Genomic DNA, 21,220 nt, shown 5'->3' with positions numbered 1-21,220 from the left:
CTGAGGGCTAGGTCTTATCCAGTTAAGAGTTCATTTTAAGTCTTTGTGAGAATAATATTAGTGATGTGGTTTGGATAAAAGGAAGATTCCAGGGCACTAAGAAGAAAATGGGAATTGAAAACTACAGGCAGGAAAAAAATTAAAGATGTGTTCATGAGTTAATGTGTATAGACTTATCAGAAGAATATGAGTTGTATGGAAACAGTCTGCAGAGACAGGCCAGGAAGAGCAACCACTGTCTTCCTAAGCTTCCTTAGTAACACTCAACAGCTCTGTATCTTTATTCAGATAGAGTTTAGATCAAACAAGGTAAAGATAAAGATTATTTTTAACCTTTCTGGTTCTCTCTGAGTGAAGAGCTTCAACATGAAACTACATTCGACTATCATGTCCGAGGTGATGAACACCACCCAAGACCCCTTCTACTTCATCCTCACGGGCATCCCTGGGTTTGAGGCCTACCACATCTGGATCTCCATCCCCTGCTGCTGCCTCTACATCATCTCCATCATGGGAAACACCACCATTCTCACTGTCATCCGCATAGAGCCATCCCTCATCCAGCCCATGTACCTGTTCCTCTCCATGCTAGCCCTCACTGACCTGGGTCTCACCCTCAGCACGCTGCCCACAGTCATGCAGCTCCTCTGGTTTAACAATCAGAAGATCAGTTTTGAGGGCTGTTTTGCCCAGTTCTTCTTCCTCCATGCGTTCTCTTTTATGGAATCTTCAGTCCTGTTGGCCATGTCCTTTGACCGCTATGTGGCCATCTGCCGCCCCCTCCATTATGCCACCATCCTCACCAACAGTGTCGTTGGCAAGATGGGGTTAGCCATCCTTTGCCGCTGTGTTCTGGCCGTTCTTCCCTCCCTTTTCCTACTCAAGCGCCTGCCCTTCTGCCGCTCCCACCTTCTCTCTCACTCCTACTGCCTCCACCAGGACATGATTCGCCTGGTCTGTGCTGACATCCGAATCAACAACTGGTATGCTTTTGCTGTGGTTTTGCTCATTATTGTGATGGACCCTCTGCTCATTGTGCTCTCCTACATCCTCATCCTGAAAAGTATCTTGCACACAGCCTCATGGGCTGAGCGACTGCAGGCGCTCAATAACTGTCTGTCCCACATGCTGGCTGTTCTGGTCCTCTATGTGCCCATGGTTGGGGTGTCTATAACTCATCGATTTGCCAAGCATGCCCCTCCTCTAGTTCATGTTATCCTGGCCAATATTTACCTGTTGGCGCCTCCAGTGATGAACCCCATCATTTACAGTGTAAAGACTAAGCAGATCCGCCACGGAATTTTTCACCTCATTTCTCAAAGAAGCAGGCATTTAAGGTGAAGTACTGAATGCACTTAATTACACAGAAATTGCAGTCGATAGGTCTACAGGGAGAGTATAGTCAAATATTTTAAATGGAGAGTGTAAAAAAAATTCCATCATATTTTTAAGGGAGTATGACATGATCTTGGATTTAATTGGATTTTTGTTCTGGGAGAAACTAGCAGCAAACATTCTATCCAAAAGAGTTGTGGTTCCAATTTGATCTGATTCTAGCACATTTATCTGCCAATGAAATAAGCATCATTGACTGAGTAAAGGTCTGTTTAAATTTTTTCCGAATATTTTTCTCTCCAGTGGGCCTGGTTAAGTAAATGTGAATGAAAACCTTTGTTGTTGCCTCCACCACACATTCTCCTAGGCAGCTCCACTTACTCCAGGTAAACTCCACTTTTCCGTTTCATATAATGGATAGGTGTGCTCTGAGTTTCTCTTGCAAAAGAATAGTAAATATTTGAGGGAAGACAGATACTGATCAAGTTATTTGGATATTGATCCAGGCTATATGGATATTGATCAAGATATTTCTCAGCTATTCAACTGAGATTATCTAATCTATACTCAGCATGATTTAAGCACACACAATGAGCAAAGAGCCTAAAGATGGAGGTGAGTATACTTCGAGCCCCCACCACTGGACTAATGCTCCTGCATTGTTAGAGGGTCTTAGTATTTAGGACCAAAACTTCAAGTATGTCTGCAGGTAACATTTGTGGGAATATAAATTCATTTTTCTCACTATGATAGGCTTTTTTTTTTTTAACCTTGATATTCTGAATGTGGTTTAAATTCTTAGAGGCCATTTCCCTTTGGCATTCTGGACTTGGGACTAGACAATGCTATGATAGACAGGATGTGGCTTTTGGACTTCCCTGGTGGTCCCTGGTAAAGAATCTGCCTGCTAATTCAGGGGACACAGATTCAATCCCTGGTCAGGGAACAAAGATACCACCAGCTGCAGGGCAACTAAGCCCTTGCCACAACTAGAGAAGCCCATGTGATGCAGCGAAGATTCTGTACAGCCAAAACAAACTAACAAAATAGATGTGGCTTTAATGATCATAAAAAATTATTTTATGGCAACCAGGTAGCCTCTCTCAGAAATATCAGTTTGAAGGGTAGTCATGGGATTTCTTTGGTGGTCCAGCCAGACTCCTCTGTTTATGTGATTCTCCAAGCAACAACACTGGAATGGGTTCCTGTGCCCTCCTCCAGGGGGTCTTCCTGATCCACATCTCTTATGTCTCTTGCATTAGCAGGTGGGTTCTTTACTACTAGCACCACCTGGGAAGTCCATGTAAAAGATACAGTCTTGAATTACTAATAGGCTTCATAGGTGCTCAGTTTATGTGAATTATTTTCTCCTTCTCCACTCCACTACACTCCAGATTATGGATAAGAACATCTGTGGGGACATTTATGTTTGCAGCCATTGTGGGAACAGGAATTAGGGTGGCCAAGTGGTAATCATCTACATACACAGATGCTCCCAATTGCCATCTAAACACATCCCTGGACAAAAAGGGGTTTCTGAAGGGAGAGGTGACAGAACAAAATTAGCTTCAGGACAATTAGATCTACTAGTGACTTGGGCTAAATTCCCCACACATTCCTATTTTGAAATTCTAACCCCAGTATCTTAGCATGTGACTACATTTGGAGGTAGGGTTTTTATAGACATAACTGAGTTAAAATAAGGTCCTTAGGGTGAACTCTAATCCTGGGTGACCCATGTCCCTGTATGAAGAGACTATTAGGACACAAGCACAGAAAGAAGACCAGAATGATGACACATGGAGAAGACAACCACCTGCAAGCCAGGGGAGAGGCCCCCAAAGAAACCAGAAATGTGAGAAATTGTTAGAGGCCTCCATAATTTGAAGAAATAAAATTTCTATTGTTTAAGCCACCCTTTTTGTGGCCGTCCTAGCAAACTAATACAACCAAAGACCTATAGACTATATTTCTGAAACTGTGAAATAAAGGTCAGCTATCGGAGAAAAAATAATAATATTTAGGTTATAAAGGGACTAGAGCTTAGAAACATGAAGGGGAATTTGGGGGCAAAATAAGCTGTTCAATGACCAGTGGTGGTGGTTTAGTCACTAAGTAGTGTCCTACTCTTGTGACCCCATAGGCTGTGGCCTGCCAGGCTTCTCTCTTCATGGGATTCCCCAGACAAGAATACTGGATTGGGTTGCCATTTCCTTCTCCAGGGGTCAAAGACCAATGATTGCAAAATACAGGCTAAGCAATTAAAGACAAAGCATGTTTGACAGAAAGCATCAGCCAAGCCTCTGCATAACGTCTTTACAGCAGCTGCTGAGAATTATCAAGATACATAAAGACATGGATGAATCCTAAATGTTCATTGCTAAATGAAGGAAGGTGGTCTAACAGGTCTTTAAAAAAAATTATGATTTCATACAGACAAAACTCTGAAAATGGCAAAACTTCATAGAGAGTAAGCTTACTGGTGGTAACTAAGAATTTAAGGGAGTGGAGTATTAAATTCATGACGCACAGAGGGTTTTGTAGACTGTAGAATCATTCTGTAATACTGTGATGGTACACAGATGACATTAGGCCTTTGCTAAAACTCAAAGAAATTTACAGCAGCACAGAGTGGTCATTAATATATATAATTTGTATATATTTATTATATATAATTTTTAAAAATTACTCAGGATGGAAGACACAATATGATAGTTCTATTATGAATACATGAAGCAACTGCACTGGAAAAGATGGAGGGAAATGGTGCTGACCTTTGGAATTGGGTGGGATCTGTACTAAAGGCAAAATGAAATATAATAAATGCTGCACCCAGGGGTCAAACCCACATATTTTATGTCTCCTGCCATTGGATTCTTTACCAATAGTGCCACCTGGGAACCAAGTTCCTCCCTACTTGGCTGGGATGTTATGGAAAAGCAAGGGGAGCAACATGAATGATCCATGGACTGGAGTTGGGGGTATCAGTATGAAGTTATGTTTCACTTAATGTAGATACAGATGATTAAGTAAAACATATTTATAGATATTTGTATATAAACAGGTCAGTATACAGACATATATTTTCTTGCTTTCTTAACTGGGAGGACCAAGAAGAAACGACAAGCTAGTAGCAATAATTGCATATATCACATAAAATTCAATATTTTTGGAAATAATTTTAATATATCTGGCAAAATCTGTACAGGAAATATTGAAGCTAAATTTGTTAGATTTCCAGTGAGAAAATTAACTGAAAACTTGTATAAATTAAAGTTATTCTAGCACTATTTTCCATGCTGAAATAATATCAGAAAAATAAGAGATTTAAACTTTTTTGTAAAAATGCCAAACTACTCTAACTTGTCTTACAAGCAATACTAAGCAAATTTGAATACTTGTACAACCTGTCTGAATTTATTTATAAAATATTAAAACATTTTACATAATGTTTATGTCAATATGAGCATATTCTGTCATTGTGTTATTATGACTATGGATTTTTATAACTTATTATCTATTTGTATTTATTTTGCATCTCATCTTAGAAGCTAGGTTTTTGTCATGGCTTGGCTATTTTCAGTAAATATATCAGATCAGATCAGTCGCTCAGTCGTGTCCGACTCTTTGCGACCCCATGAATCGCAGCACGCCAGGCCTCCCTATCCATCACCAACTCCCAGAGTTCACTCACACTCATGTCCATCGAGTCAGTGATGCCATCCAGCCATCTCATCCTCTGTCGTCCCCTTCTCCTCCTGCCCCCAATCCCTTCCAGCATCAGAGTCTTTTCCAATGAGTCAACTCTTCGCATGAGGTGGCCAAAGTACTGCAGTTTCAGCTTTAGCATCATTCCTTCCAAAGAAATCCCAGGGCTGATCTCCTTCAGAATGGACTGGTTAGATCTCCTTGCAGTCCAAGGAACTCTCAAGTGTCTTCTCCAACACCACAGTTCAAAAGCATCAGTTCTTCGGCGCTCAGCCTTCTTCACAGTCCAACTCTCACATCCATACATGACCACAGGAAAAACCATAGCCTTGACTAGCCAGACCTTTGTTGGCAAAGTAATGTCTCTCTCTGCTTTTGAATATGCTATCTAGGTTGGTCATAACTAAATATTTTAAGTGAGTATAGTATCTACATTGTGTATTAAATACCAGGTAATATTTGCAAAACTAAAAAGTTCCAGTAACAACTTTTAACCTATAAATTGGCAGAAAAAGGTAGCATCATCATGTGTATTAAAAACTGGCTAAGTTATTGCAGGGGCTTCCATGGTAGCTCAGTAGTAAAGAGTCCACCTGCCAATGCAGGAGATATGGGTTCTACCCCTGGTTTGAGAAGATTCCCCTAGACAAGGAAATGGCAATCTACTTCAGTATCCTGACTGAGAAATCCCATGGACAGAGGAACCTGGAGGGCTACAGTCCATGGGATCACAAAAGAGTCTGTCCAACATGATTTAGCAACTAAAAAACAACAAAGTTATTGCAGGCACCACATTCATTATGCTACAGTACTGTACACATTCTTTCTTAGAAATTAGCTATTTGTGTGTATCAGTATTTGTAACTTCCACATATTGTTATGTGAGAAATGTTATTGGGGAAATAGGTCAGCCACTTTTAAGATGCTATCATATATCTTGAAATGAATGGCCTAAAATTACTTTAACCATTGCTGCTGAAAGGTCAAAATTAGAAGGTTTTATTTGAGCAATACATTTCAATTAGCAAGCAGCATTTCTTTGTTTAATGGATCGCATAGGTTCAGGTTCATGAAATTTCCAACATGAATGGTAGAGAAAATATCTTATGTTTAGATAACTTTATATACATTGATATGTATATAATACATTATACACATTTTTCTAATATTTATTTCTTTCACCTACAAATTGTTGTGAAACATGATCAGCTTTATTATGGAGACAGGTATTCCTCTATATTTAAAACAATTTAAGCATGTATTTTCCCTTTCTAATATTCTCTTCTTTTATATATTGTTTAACCCAATATATCTAAAATGTAATCATTTAAACACGTAACTTATGTTTAAAAATAAGATAGTTTACACTCTTTGTTTTTTTTAATGTTAAGTCTCCAAAGTCTGGCCACATGTCATTACAACAAATATCAATTCAAATTAGCCATTTTTCAAGAGCTCAATAACCAAGACTGCAAAGCATCTCTGCTTTTGCCATTTGGAGGTTGTTATTTAAAGTTACAACCCATTGAGAGAGTCAGACACAACAAGATACAGTAGATAATGTTATAAAATAATGCTTTAAATGAATTGTACAACTATCACTTTGGATTTTTCTAAGATTTGGATTCCTGAACAACTGTGAAAAAAATCAATAATAAATAATAAAATAATATCTGCACATATATGAAATCTAGAAAGATGGTACCGACAATCCTATGTGCAGGGCAGCAAAGGAGACAACAGACATAAAGAACAGAGTTTTGGACTCAGTGGGAGAAGGAGAAGGTGGGATGATTTGCTAGAATAGCACTGAAACATATACATTACCATAAGTAAATAGCTAACCAGTGCGAGTTCGATGAATGATGTAGGGCACCCAAAGCCGGTGCTCTGTGACTACCTGGAGGGATGGGTTGGGGAAGTAATTGGGGAGGCAGTGTTCAAGATGGAGGGAACACATGTATGCCTACGGCTGATTTGCACTGATGTAAATCATGTGATGGCAAAAACCATCACAATATTGTGAAGTAATTATCCTCCAATTAAAATACATTAATTAAAAAGAATAATCTGAACATCATTCTGAGTGTTGCTGCTAGTCAATCATGCCCTCTGAAGTGATAGTTTCTATGAAAAAAGAAGTGACTATGAAAGTAATGTGACTAAAAATGAGATTTGATTACATATCTAAAGTGTGTTGAAGCACATTCATCCTTTAGACTTGCAGCTTACTGGTAGATTCATCTGCTGATGACATCTAAAACCTATAAGGGAATATCTGGCTTGCCCCAATAATTATTGCAACTTCTTTACTAAATTTTTAGATTTTATTTTCTATGCTGCATCCAAAAATAAAATATTATTACATATCTACCCTTTATACATAGTAGGTACTCAAAAATATATTTTGATAAATGAAGAAAATGATTAGTCACTTATTAATGAAAGATATACATATTATTTACAATCCCAAGTCTTTGGGTACCTCTCCAGAAGCAGTAATTTCCCCTGATATTTGACTCTGAAATTTGATCAATATCTGTCTAAGAAATTCACCTTGAATTTCACCTTCTTAGACAATTTATAGACACTGTCATTGGTGGATATCTAACCTCAGTTCAGTTCAGTTCAGTTGCTCAGTCGTGTCCGACTCTTTGCAACCCCATGAATCACAGCACGCCAGGCCTCCCTGTCCATCATCAACTCCCGGAGTTCACCCAAATTCATGTGCATATCTAACCTAGTGGCCTTCAAATTGATTAACTGTTCCTCTAGAGAAATAAGCAGATATTTTTGGGAGTGCCTGAACACAAATATTTTTATAAGTATAAATTTTTAGATGTTAAACATCCATATAGTTTCTTCACTGAAATTGCTTTGTCTGGGAATGTAGGAGGTTTGACTATGCCTCTGTTACACTATTTTTTTTTTCCTTTCTACAATCTTATTTTCTCACTTTACAAAAATTAAATAGTAATAATAATTTTTAATTTTCAAAAAGGAAAAAATATGAATAGACATAGTTCTTAAAGCTATTTAATATTTCCATTGTAGATCCCAAATAGTAAACATTTCTGAGATACCAATCAAAAGGACTACTGGAAATATTGACATGGATTTTGAGGAAGTGAATGACACCAATGATGGGGTAGCATATTCTAGTGTAAGACAAATGGTATCAATTTTACTGTCATCAACAAAAATAAAAAGTGATCCAATGGGAATATCATTTAGTATATCATTAAGATAATTTTTCATGAGATTATCATATGATTTTTATCATTTAATTCCAAAGGCATTAAAAATGATATTATGCAATGATAAATGGTACCAATGCCATTTTCTCATTTATGTTACCAAACTTAATAGCTTTCACATTTACAGAAAAAGAAAAAAGTAAATAGGAACAGAATTGTTATTGAACTATGTCTCATTCTATTAATAAATACTAAATATTTTCCAGATCCAAGAAAAATAAAATCATGCAGCTCATTAAGAGATGGATTGAAATCAAATTTTAGTATTAATATATAAAAATTTGTATTATGCTCATGTTGTTTTGATCAATTATGTATTAATATCAGAAAAATGACTCAATAAAGAATACATTTTTAGAACAATACTCTATGTGTGACTAAATTTTAAACATAAAATTTAAATATATATATATATATTAAAGTATTGTGAAAGAGCAACCACTAAAATTTTTCCAAAGAGAAAATATATTATATGTATTACAAACTCTATGGTGGAGGTAAAATAAAAATTCGAGTTTGAGGAGAAAAAGGACTAACATAAAAATATGTGAATGGAATGTTAAAGAATATGTTCATGCATATTTAACTTCATAATGTCTGCTATCAAAATATGCATTTAGTTTACATTTGTTATTTTAAACTGTGATATAACAATTTATTTTTAACTTGATATATTTATGAAAGTGAAGCATTAGTCTCTCAGTTATGCCCAACTCTTTGTGAACCCATAGACTGTAGCAGCCTGCCAGGCTCTTCTGTTCATGGAATTCTTCAGTCAAGAATCCTGGAGTGGGTTGCCATTCCCTTCTCCAGGGGATCTTCCCAATCCAGGGATCAAACCTGAGTCTCTGGGATGCAGGCAGATTGTTTATCATCTGAGTCACGAGGGAAGCCTCAGTATATTTACAATATATCCACAATGTGTGTTCAACATCTATGTAAATCTATGATAAAATTTTAGGTTTTAACCTGAAAATGCCTAAAAGGATACCTAATTTTTTCCTATTAATTATTTTACATAAAGAATGTAAAAATTTGGTAACCACTATTTTAAACAGACCAAGCATTTCAAAAAGTTCACTGTTTAAAGGCGACCCTAATGACGTGAACGAGCTCAGGAAGAATAGCATACGGTGAAAAAAAAAACATTTCCCTTGCATTTGTAAGCCCTGAAGCCTGAGAGGCTGAGATCTGAGGCCAGTTACTGATCAAGCAGAACAAGCCTATCAATCCACCATACACAGACCTCTATTATTTAGGAGGTGTGAAGACGTACTCTCTCATTTGACCAAAGGTTTCCAGGAAACCATAGACAACCACAGGCAGAAGCAAGAAGTGCCAACTAGAACTCTGCTGACAGTTAAAGAGAAGAGGTGGAGCAGAAGGAAAGATACAAGCATACCTGCTTCAGGGCATGGTGAGGATAGGAGGAAAAGGGAATGTAAATATCCAGACACCAGAAAAACAGGACCCAAAGCTCTATCAAAACAGAATTCTATTGGTGTTTCTGTTGGGATTTTTCAGATCTGAAACCTGGTGTGTAAGGTTGTTCATATTTTACTTGATACCTAAGTTGAGGCCATTTACGCAGCTGTTCTTCATCCTCAGAATCTCCTGGCATATAAAATTTTGGTAGCCGCTATTCTAAACAGACTGAATAGTCTGAGAGTAGACACCACTGGACAGTAAGCTGGGGGGAAGAGTCTGATTCCGTACATAACACGAAGGAAGTTGTTTTATATGTAGTTTTACCATAAATTTACTGTTTAAACAAGGATACTTTTGAGAGGAAAAGGGATTGCTATTAATAATGATGCTGAGAAAAATAAGTGTAAATCACGACTATCTGGGACAACCCAAAAAGTACACTTATCTTGCTCAAAGTCATGTTACTAGGATGGTCTTTTATTGGGAGCAGATTTTTAATATCTGTCTGACCCATCAAAACAAGAACTTGTTATATTTCAATTCAAATATCATTAAGTCTCAAGCCTCTACAGGTAACTTCCTATTTGTCAGACTGTTTGGTGTGAGCCTTGAGAAAAACAGGCAAAGGGCATTCAAGATCTCAAGTTGATCATAACTGTCAGAGATGGCATATGCATGGGTACATACAGACACACCTCTGTTGGTAACTTGTGAGATGGCAAGGGGTCAAGGTAACTCCTATGATCCAGATTCAAGCCCGAGGCAATGTTTGGAATTTCTCACTCCTATTCTTCCCCAGAAATCCTGGTGTGGAGCTTTGCCCACAGAAGAAACACCACCAGAGTTTATGGACTGATTCCAAGTCCCTCCCCCCTTGGAATGACTCAAAGTAATTCTCTCTTGCAGGAAAGCACAGTGACAATTCCCTGTTGGATTGGTTTGGTCTTGACACTGTAGATGATGGGATTGAGCACAGGAGGCACAAAGAGGTAGATGCTGGACATGAGTGTGTGGGCCAGAGGTGAGGCATGCTTGGCAGTACGATGCATCACAGACACACCAATCATAGGCACATAGTACACAAGTACCGCACAGATGTGTGACACACATGTATTGACGGCCTTCCACCGTCCCTCCCCAGAAGCAATGCCCAGCACTGTGTAAATAATCAGCATATAGGAGACCACAATCAGCAGTGAGTCCAGTCCAAAAGTGGCCAAGACAATGGCCAAACCCAGGATGCTATTGAGCTTAGTGTCAGCACAAGGCAGCTGGATCAGATCTGAGTGGAGGCAGTAAGAGTGGGAGAGGATGTTAGTGTGGCAATAGGGCAGTAACCTCAAGAGGACTGGAAGGGGAGCCATGAGTGTCACACTCTTCAGTGTAATGACCAGACCCATGGAGACAATACAGGGCAGGGTGAGGATGGCTGTGTAGCGCAGTGGATTGTAGATGGCTACAAAGCGGTCATAACTCATAGCCAGCAGGACCCCTGACTCCATGCAGGAGAAGGTGTGGATGAAGAACATCTGGGCAAGGCAGCCATCAAAGTCAATCTGGCAGGCATCAAACCAAAGAATGCCCATGACAGTAGGCAGTGTGGACACAGAGACACCCACCTCAGTGGCAGCCAACATGGAGAGAAACAGGTACATGGGCTCATGTAAGGCAGGATCTGCTTGCACTGCTGCCATGATTAGGCTGTTGCCCACAATAGCTACAATGTACATGGTGAAGAAGGGGATGGACAGCCAGCCATGTTGGGCCTCCAACCCTGGAATACCAGTCAGGAAGACAGATAGGAGGTCAAGACTTTCACTGCTCTCAGCTTTCATGTCACCAACAGCAGTGATCAGTCTTTACCTGCCACTTGAAAAAAAAAAAAAAATCAGTTAACTCCCACCCAGAAGCCTTCTGCCTTAGCAGCCTACCTCAAAGTGTGAAGAAGAGAGAAATGGAAAGACATGGAGGAAATTGGAGTCATCTACATTATTCCTTGTAAAAATATTCTCACCTGCTATTCCCCTGACAGCCAGAGCCCTAAAATCTTATGCCTAAAAAAGATATTTGAGACTACCCAATCTTATGAAAGATAGCATCATTTAAAAATTGAGAAGCACTGGAATAAATCAGAAATGGGTCAAAATCAATACTCAATCAGTTAATACATGATTTAACTTGTAAAGATAATAATATTCTCTTACTTAGATATAAGAAATAACAAAAAAAAAATAGCTTCATATGTTCAGTGTTTCAGAGCTCTGCAAATGGATTCCCACAGACCTCAGTTTGGAGCCCAATTTACAGTTTACATGCAGTGTGACCTTGAACAGGTAGCTTAACCTTTCGAAGCCTCTGTGTTTCTATATCTAAAACAGAAAAATAAAATACATCTATTACATATGAACATTGTAAAGGTAAACATGATATCGTATGGTATGTATGTATGGACAGACCTCATTTGTCACAAAAGTAAAAATGAAGGCTTATAAACACTAGCCCTGACCCAAGGCATGGAGGAACATGAGTGATGGCAAAGAGTAACAACAGCACCCAGGAGCACACAGCTTCAGGGAAATAATTCAGTCTTTGTGTGCTAGAAAGGATAACCAGATGGACAACTGTTTCTCTACCAAGCTGCCTCATTTCAGTCCCATAACAACCATGTTAAGTGACTGTCCTTAAGGCATTAAGTGGCTAAATTGGGACTAGAATCTAGTTCTTTCAACTGGAAGTCCTGTGGTCCTTCCTAAATATTTTATACATACCCAGCTGCCAGCCTTCTGAAATTGCAGCCACTTAAGGAAGAAGAATGTAGAGATATTGGGAAGTTGAGCATCTTCACCTTCACAGGCAGAGCAAAGTAGAGAATGGCAGACAGATTTCTTTTTCCTGCCTCCTAAGCAGACTAGGAGTTTGCTTGATCTTCCTCTTCCTTGTTTTTGAACTCCCACTGCCATTCATGCTGCTGCTACTGCTAAGTCGCTTCAGTCGTGTCCAACTCTACACGACCCCATAGACGGCAGCCCACCAGGCTCCCCCGTCCTTGGGATTCCCCAGGCAAGAATACTGGAGTGGGTTGCCATTTCCTTCTCCAATGCATGAAAGTGAAAAGTGAGAGTGAAGTCGCTCAGTAGTGTCCAACTCTTAGCGACCCCATGGACTGCAGCCTACCAGGCTCCTCCGTCCATGGGACTTTCCAGGCAAGAACACTGGAATGGGTTGCCATTTCCTTCTCCAATGCATGAAAGTGAAAAGTGAAAGTGAAGTCGCTCGGTCATGTCTGACCCTTAGCAACCCCATGGACTGCAGCCTACCAGGCTCCTCCATCCATGGGATTTTCCAGGCAAAAGTACTGGAGTGGGTTGCTGCTGTAGTCAACACCTTTATTTTATCTGAAGCTTTTCCTATTACTACTTGAGTGGAAATAATAGCCTCATCTATGACTTTAAAATATTTTATACATACTTTTTATTTTATGAGAAGTGCCTTTACACCTCTGTTCTCCCTTGGAATCTTAGGTAAACTTGTGTCTGGTTCCTTCTTGCCTCCCGCTGCTTCATGTTTCCAGCACAAAGACATGCTCAAGAATTCATGAATTAATAAAAGCATGAGCACATTGTTCAGGGTCATAACTGAAGTACATTCAGTTTTGGGTTCCATTCTCTAGATCAGAGTTAAACCAATGGGACACACACAGAGACAGAGGGGACCAAGTCATATATAAAGAGCATTGAAGGAACCAGTGATGCTTTTTCTCTGAGAAGAAGAGACTGTAGCCGAGATGGACAGGGATGGGTGTAAGAGGTAGTGCGTGACAGATGGAGATGAAGTTGACAATTTAGGATCCAGGTGAGGAAGATTTTTCTGAGTCAAAGCTACTAGATGAGACAATAAGTTTTTGTCAGTGAACATGTTCAAGCAACAGTTGCCACAATTGTGTAACCATTGATGGAAATACTCGGGGGAGAATTCCAGCAGCTGCTGAACTGGGATTAAAGGCACTTTCAAGTCTCCTTCTGCCCTTGGGCTGATGTTCCAGGAGGTCAAAATCTCTCCTGGTCTGTGATGCTGACAATATCATGACTTCGGTTCTGTGTGGAACAGAACAGAGGCAAGCTCTCAGCCCCTGTCACGGGATTGCCATGTGTCCTTCACTGATAGAGCCGTCTCTGTAGCCTTATCTGAAAGCGGTGTCCTGGAGGACACCTGGTGCTGGAAGGTATATTACTCTTTGTTTTTTCTTTTTTAAGAAAATATACACGAAACTAAGATTTTAGAATTTTTTTAAAATTTTTTTCCATTGAAAGGGTTATACATTTTGACCAAGTGGGATCCATTCCTGGAATTTGAGAATGGGTCAACAGACAAAATTCAATCAATCTTATATGTCATCTTAATAGAATGAAGGAAAGCAACCAAGATCATCTCAATTGGTCCAACAAAAGAATCCAACAAAATGGAATTTTATTTTTATTTGTTTTAAACCCTTCCATCATAAGCCAAACAAATGATAGCAAATACACAAGCACACACTTGCATGGACAGAAATTCACTCAAAGACACAGAGACTTGAGAGAGGCTGAGGGAACCACACAGGGACACAGAGAGAATTACAGACTGAAATATACTTCTTGTGCTCATACAAATAGATTTCAGACTCACCTGAAAGAGCTCAATGAAGGGAGAGTTGGCTTGAAAGACAAAGAACCTGAGCTCACAGTGTTTCCAGAATGAACCTCAAGCAGGTACTAGCCTCAAACAGGTAAACTTTATGTCTCTGAATATGAGTTCCTAGGCACCAAAGCCTCTGGGGTCTCAGTTTGCCTGAATGTGATACTGTGTTGGTAAAGGGGGAAGAAAAGGAGGATTAAATGTCACTTGGGAACAGAAGGAGGAAAAAAAAAAAAAAAAACTATCCCTGGAGACGCTGCCCTCTCTCCAAGAGAAAATAAAATTCCAACTGCTTCCTTGCGATGAAGAGGAGAATTTTCCTCCAAGCTCCATAGCAGCATTCTTCCTATCCCAATTATCCAGTCTCAAAATCAGAACTCTCAGCACAGAACTCAAGAGTTAAAATCCCCAAATTTGGGGCTTAAAATCCACATTTTAGGCAGAACCTAAAGCTTTACCCTCTAAACCACCAGGGAAGCCCTAAATAGTATACAATTGTCGTGTGTGTGTTCAGGCATGTCTGACTGTTTGTGACCCTTTGGACTGTAGTGCACCCAGATTCCTTTGTAATGGGATTTTTCAGACAAGAATACTGGAGTTGCCATTTCCTTCTCCAGGTGATCTTCCCAATCAAGGGGTCAAAGTAATGTCTCCTGCACTGCAGGTGGATTCTTTACCATTGAGCCTTGGGGGAAGCTACATGGTGTCTCAGAGAGTAAAGAATCTGCCTGCAATGTGCGAGACTTGGGTTCAATCCCTGGGTTGGAAAGACTCCCTGGAGAAGGGAATGGCAATCCACTCTAGCATGCTTGCCTTGGAGAATTCCATGGACAGAGGAGCCTGGTAGACTGCAGTCCATGAGGTCTCAAAGAGTCCACAAGGACTGAGCATGTAACACTTTCACTTTGAGGGCTTCCCAAGTGGTACTAGTGGTAAAGAACCTGCCTGCCAATTTAGGAGACATAAGAGACATGGGTTCGATCCCTGGGTTAGAAAGATCCCCTGGAGAAGGAAACAGAAACCTGCTGCAATATTCTTGCCTGAAAAATTCCATGGACAGAGGAACCTAGTGAGCTACAGTTCATGAGGCCACAAAGAACTGGACAGGACTGAGAACACCCATTTAAAACATAGACCCAATGGGTAAACTCCGGAACTCAGAGCCAAGAAAACAGACCTTGAATTGCAGAGCTATTCCCAAGATTTAACCAACAGATCATATGACCATGGCTACCTCCATCCACTTATAACTGGTATTTCCTGCTCAATTCCCACTCTCATCACCTCCAATCCAACCCTCTACCAAGTTCTACAAGACTGAGATCTCCTCCAGGAGAGACATCCCCACTGAAAGACTACTGAGTACAAAGTCACACAGATGTGAGTTTGAGCTCTAACTGTGCTATCCACTAGCTCCATAATTTCATGAAACTAGTATTCCTTCAAACTGGTACCTGATCTGTAAAAAAAAAAAAAAAATAGATCCTGTCTATAAGCGATTCAAATAAAAACAAGAAAGTGATCTTCAAAAATGTGATTGTACTACATGTGGTAATTATACTCATTAGAAGTTCTGCTAAAGGTTCTAATTTCAGATACTCCAAATAGTTCATTTTTCCAAATAACTGATCTTCCCATTAAGTATTTCATTTTACCTCCTCCTTGTTTCAGTTTCAGACAGAGTAAAGATGTACTGAGGGAAGGAATGGTTGGAGATCTCTCTATTTTTTCTATCAAATCATGGGATGGTTAAGGGATGGAAACAAAATATGGACATAGAAGAAGTTTTTCCTTCTCCATGTGGAACTTTGATGTATCTTAGATAAGCAGTTTGAAAACTCTTTCTGCTTTCCATCACTGTAGAATCCACTAGGTAAAAGTTAATGGGTTAGGAATGAGAAGATATAATTAAAGAGAATGTATAAAACAGTCTTATGAATAAGGTCATAGAATTATGGAGAATAGAGAGACCTACAATGGTGCCTCAGGTTGAGCATAATAAGTTCCTCGTGAGGAGAATCTAGGCTTTGAGAAGACCCAGAGGGAAATGTCTCTTAACTATGTCATTAGAGGAAGCATAATTGGAAATAAGCATCATCTTTGATACAGTCTTTCATTTATTTAACTAGTCATTTGGTTATTGATTTAATTCACGTACATTGGGTATATCAAACACTGTGCTAGGTGTAAGATTTTAGGTTTCACTATCATTTCATTATCTCTTTTTCAACTTTTGAAAAGTCTTCTTTCAAGACTTAGTATCTGTCACTATTTTATGAGAAAAGAAGTCAGGGAAAATAGTATTTGTTCATTCCAAGAGTGATAATGCCAAACATAATGTTTGTGCAAATCCCAACAAAAGGGATCATTATAAGTTAGGGCTTCCCTGGTGGCTCAGATGGTAAAGAGTCTGCCTGCAACGCAGGAAACACAGGTTTGATCCCTGGGTTGGGAAGATCCCCTGCAGGAGGGCATAGCAATCCACTCCAGTATTCTTGCCTTTAGAATCCCATGGACAGAGAAGCTTGGTGGGCTACAGTCCATGGGGTCCCATAGAGTTGGACTTGACTAAGTGACTATCTTTCATTTATGGAAAAATTATGAAGCAGGGACAGGGAGCCTGGTGGGCTGCCATCTATGGGGTCGCACAGAGTCGGACATGACTGAAGAGACTTAGCAGCAGCAGCAGCAGCAGCATGAAGCATTTTGCCCCACAGAGCTTAAATAGGGAAATAAATTTGTCTTGTGGTGTTTAAATCAAAAATTTTTTCAATGGAGCAAAGAAAAGATAGGCACAATGCAGGTACATGTTTGGTGCAGAAAAATACAATCACATTAAGAATTTCTCATTTTAGAAAAAGAATATACACTTTAGAAGGAAGTTAATAGAGTTTGTAGAAAATAAAAAAGTCTCAGAAGAGGTCTTGATCAGGAGACTTGTATGCATGGAACACTCACCCCAAGAACTCTTGCAAGATTCTGTATCTCAGTGTAACACCCATCTGATTATTTTCCCCTCTATATTGTATTTACTTAGAGGGTAGCCTTCTAGTTGGATTTTACCTGAATTTAGGATTTCAGGTTAGTTGAGATCTTAGCAGGTGGAAATTGCGAGAAAAGACAGGAATCTAGTGATGAGGCAGGAGCCTGAGTGCTAGTGAAGAGGCTGGAGATTGTTCATCCCATTTAAGTCATTTCTGTGTTCCATGTGCACCACCTTGTGGAGATAAGAGGCTATAAGTCAGTATATCCCTTTACCACCAACACCTTACACCTAGTTGTCAGGCACTCAATTTCTTCCAGCTTTAAAAATCGCCTGCAAGCTTAGGCTTCCCAGGTGGCGCGTTGATAAAGAATCCACCTGCTGATGCAGAAGATGCAAGAGACCCAGGCTTGATCCCTGGGTCTGGAAGATCCTTGGAGCAGGAAATGGTTCACACTTCATTATTCTTGTCTGGAGAGGCTACAGCCCATGGGGTCACAAAGAATCCGGTTCGACTGAGCGCACACACACAATCTTAAGCAGTCTCTCGGGATCGATCTTGTTTCCAGAGCTTCTTAGTGTGAAACCTCCCCTTTGTCTAAACAAAGCTGTTTGCAATTTTCCCAAATAGTCTAAGCCAATATTCTAGTTTAAAGGTTTTCAACCTGTAATATATATCAGATTTGCTTGGAGGACTTATTAAAAATACATATTACTGGACCTCACCACCTAAGAGTTTCTGATCAGGATATCTGAGGAAAGGCCTGAGAATTTGTATGCCTAACAATTTGCAAAACAATGCTGATGACACTAGTCTGGGAATCACACCTTGAGAACTAGTTTTTCAGACTCTTATTATGCTTGATCTTTGTTATTTTTGTTGCACATTAGATACCCATAACCTTAGAGGGGTTAAAAAAGAGAAACACTATGCCTCTCAACATTTAATCACCCCAAGGTCTTATTAAAAGCAATTTGAATTCAGTAGGTCTTGTTCAGGGTCTAAGATTCTGTTTCATTAACAAACAACCAGATATAACAATTCTGTTGTTCACTGGACCACACTTGGAGTAGTAAAGGTTTAAATATGCTTGCCTAAATCTTTTTTTCTCAAGTAGTTTGTTATGCAAAGATCAATACTTTCCTGTCTTTCTGCCACCCTGACCAACTACCATATCCCTTCTCTTCCTTCATAGTCTACCTCACAAACATAGAAAAAAATATTTATTCCCACAAACCAATGGGCCCTTTCTCCCCCATGTGTGCTAAGTTGTTTTTGTCATGTTCAAATATGTGTGACCCTATGGACTGTAGCCCACCAGGCTTCTCTGTCCATGGGGTTCTCCAGACAAGAATACTGGAGTGGATTGTCATGCCCTCCTCCAGGAGATCTTCCTAACCTAGAGATAGAACCCACATCTCCTTCATTGGTGGGCAGGTTCTTTATTACTAGTGCCACATGGAAAGTGCCCTTTTCCTCCCAACAAAGTCCCAGACTTCCACTGAATTTTGTCTTCAGTGTATCATTTCCTCATTCTTGGTAGTAGAATTGTGTTCAAGGATAATTGCACTGTGGAGCTTCCAATATTTTCACATATGTCAAATATATTTCAGGGCATCTTTATTTTTATGTTTTTCCCTTGATACATCTATCTCTTAAGAATATGTCTTATTCATCATTATAACATTGCTAGCAACTAGCACAAAGTTTTTCATAGAGTAAGTGTTCAATACAATGTGTCATTTTCTTGAGTCCAATGTTCTTTTATTAGTTCCATATTCACAGCTATCAAGATCCTGGTTCTTTTCCTTGTTTTAACATTCCTAAAGTCAGAAAAAGTCCCAGTCCTTCCTCCAAAATGGTTCTCACAGGGTCTGCAGCATTCTTCAGCCCCAAGACTTACAGAAGACTTGACGGATCCCTCTGCGTATCTCCTTTGTCTTCACACTGTAGATGATGGGGTTGAGCATGGGGGGTATAAACAGGTAGACATTTGACATCATGACATGAACAACAAGTGGGGCACTTTTCCAGAAGCGGTGGATCATGGAGACAGCGATTATAGGCACATAAAAAGCCAGTACTGCACAGATGTGGGACATGCAGGTGTTGAGAGCTTTGAACCGCTGCTCCCGGGATGCAATTGCCAGCACGGCTCTCAGGATCAATGTATAAGAAAGCAGGATAAAAGTTGAGTCTATGCCATAGGTAAAAATAACCACAAAGAGCCCATAGATGTTATTAACATGGATATCTCCACATGCCACTTTCATGAGATCTGGATGGAGGCAGTACGAGTGATGTAAAACATTGCCTTTGCAGAAGGGCAGTCGTTTCACCAGAAAGGGGAAAGGGAAGAGAGTGGTGAAACTTTTGGCAACGATGCCTAGGCCCATAGCCAAGATGCGGTTGTTGGTGAGCATAGTTGCATAGCGTAGTGGGTCACAAATAGCCACAAAACGATCAAAGCTCATGGCCAGCAGTATGCCTGATTCCATGAAAGAAAAAGTATGAATGAAGAACATCTGAACCAAGCAGGCATCAAAGTCAACATGACGATAGTTGAAGCAGAAGGTAGCAAGCACGGTGGGAAGTGTAGACAAGGACACTCCCAGATCATTGAGAGAGAGCATAGACAGGAAGTAGTACATGGGCTGGTGGAGAGTAGGCTCTCGAGTCACCAAAGCAAGGATGGTGAGGTTGCCTATGATGGAAATCAGGTAGAGGATGCAGAAAACCAGAGCAACCCAGGCTTGACCTGTCTGCATCCCAGGGATGCCTGTTAGCTGGAGTGTGGCTGGCTGGAAGGGGGTGCCATTGAGGCCTAACATGGCAGGCAGATGTAAGAACACAGATGGGGTATATGCCCAAGAGGGTGTGTGGGAATGTTCTTCACTCTTTTTCAGACATCCTGTCTCCAACACAAAAGGTCAGAGATTGAAAGTGTTGGCTTTTGGTCCTACTTCCTCCGTTAGACTATGAGCTGTTTGAGGATAACAACTGAGTTCTACTCTGACTCACCAGAGCCCAGTTCCCTCTCACGACCATGTTATAAACTCCATGAAGGTATGATGAACAAGTGAGCAAGAGCAAGGTGACATGACGGGAGGTTATATGAGAAAGTTTCCTAATTCTCACTTAAAACTCCAGTATTCCTTCACTTCACCATCTCACCCTAGAAAACATATTCTGGAAATTTTGAGAAAAAATTAGAAATTAAGATGTACAGGGAAAAGGAAACACTGTCCTTGTCTCTGGGAAACCTTTTGTAGGTGGCAAAGATGAAACTTCTACAGCTAGAAAATTACAGCTTCGATAACTTTACTCAGACTTTACGTCAACCTCCTTGTCACTTTGAAGTCTTAAATTCTATTTTTTTTTTTTTTTTTAGCTTCTGACCATAGCCTTCCACCTACCAATAATCTTACCTTCTCACCCCATGATCTTGCTTTCAAAGTTTTAACCATTCTTTCACCTTCTTCTCTTTATCTATTAGCTCTTCCTTCCTCACTGCTTTCCTGACCTACCCTCCCTCTAGGACTGGTATCTTTATCTTCTCTTTGCCTCTCTTTCACATTCACACAATACACCGTAACCACTGATAAATTCTATAATCAAATTGGGTGTGCAGCTGGATAAAGTCAAAGAAGCAAGTGCTTTATTGGGGAAGAAAGAGGAGACAGAGTGAGATTATTTCCCACTACCAAAAACTTTAACTTGCTCTCAGCTAGCCCTTGTTTTCTGAGAAAAAGGTGTCTCTTTCCCAAGCCCAGGCCCTCCACCTTTAGGACTGTGTTTCACTCAGAGACCTCTTCCATTAGGCTGTTGTACTGT

At 39.9% G+C, this 21,220-nt stretch overlaps 3 protein-coding genes across 3 annotated transcripts; 1 reads left to right on the top strand and 2 right to left on the bottom strand.

The window, feature by feature from the left end:
• Positions 1 to 387: 387 nt before the first annotated feature.
• LOC102273831 (olfactory receptor 51Q1) lies at positions 388 to 1,341 on the top strand. The gene has a single exon (XM_005906002.2). The coding sequence runs from the start codon at positions 388 to 390 to the stop codon at positions 1,339 to 1,341; it is 954 nt and encodes a 317-aa protein (XP_005906064.2).
• Positions 1,342 to 10,612: 9,271 nt separating this feature from the next.
• Positions 10,613 to 11,563, bottom strand: LOC102274121 (olfactory receptor 51I2). Its single transcript, XM_005906003.2, has one exon. It carries the CDS (start codon positions 11,561 to 11,563, stop codon positions 10,613 to 10,615), a length of 951 nt encoding a protein of 316 aa, XP_005906065.2.
• Positions 11,564 to 19,272: 7,709 nt separating this feature from the next.
• LOC102285608 (olfactory receptor 51I1) lies at positions 19,273 to 20,217 on the bottom strand. The gene has a single exon (XM_005911267.3). It carries the CDS (start codon positions 20,215 to 20,217, stop codon positions 19,273 to 19,275), a length of 945 nt encoding a protein of 314 aa, XP_005911329.2.
• Positions 20,218 to 21,220: the final 1,003 nt, after the last annotated feature.

Source organism: Bos mutus, unplaced genomic scaffold, assembly GCF_027580195.1.
Source record: "Bos mutus isolate GX-2022 unplaced genomic scaffold, NWIPB_WYAK_1.1 CTG200, whole genome shotgun sequence".
In the NCBI taxonomy this organism is placed as follows: domain Eukaryota; kingdom Metazoa; phylum Chordata; class Mammalia; order Artiodactyla; family Bovidae; genus Bos; species Bos mutus.
This window is presented reverse-complemented; position numbering and strand designations above follow the sequence as displayed.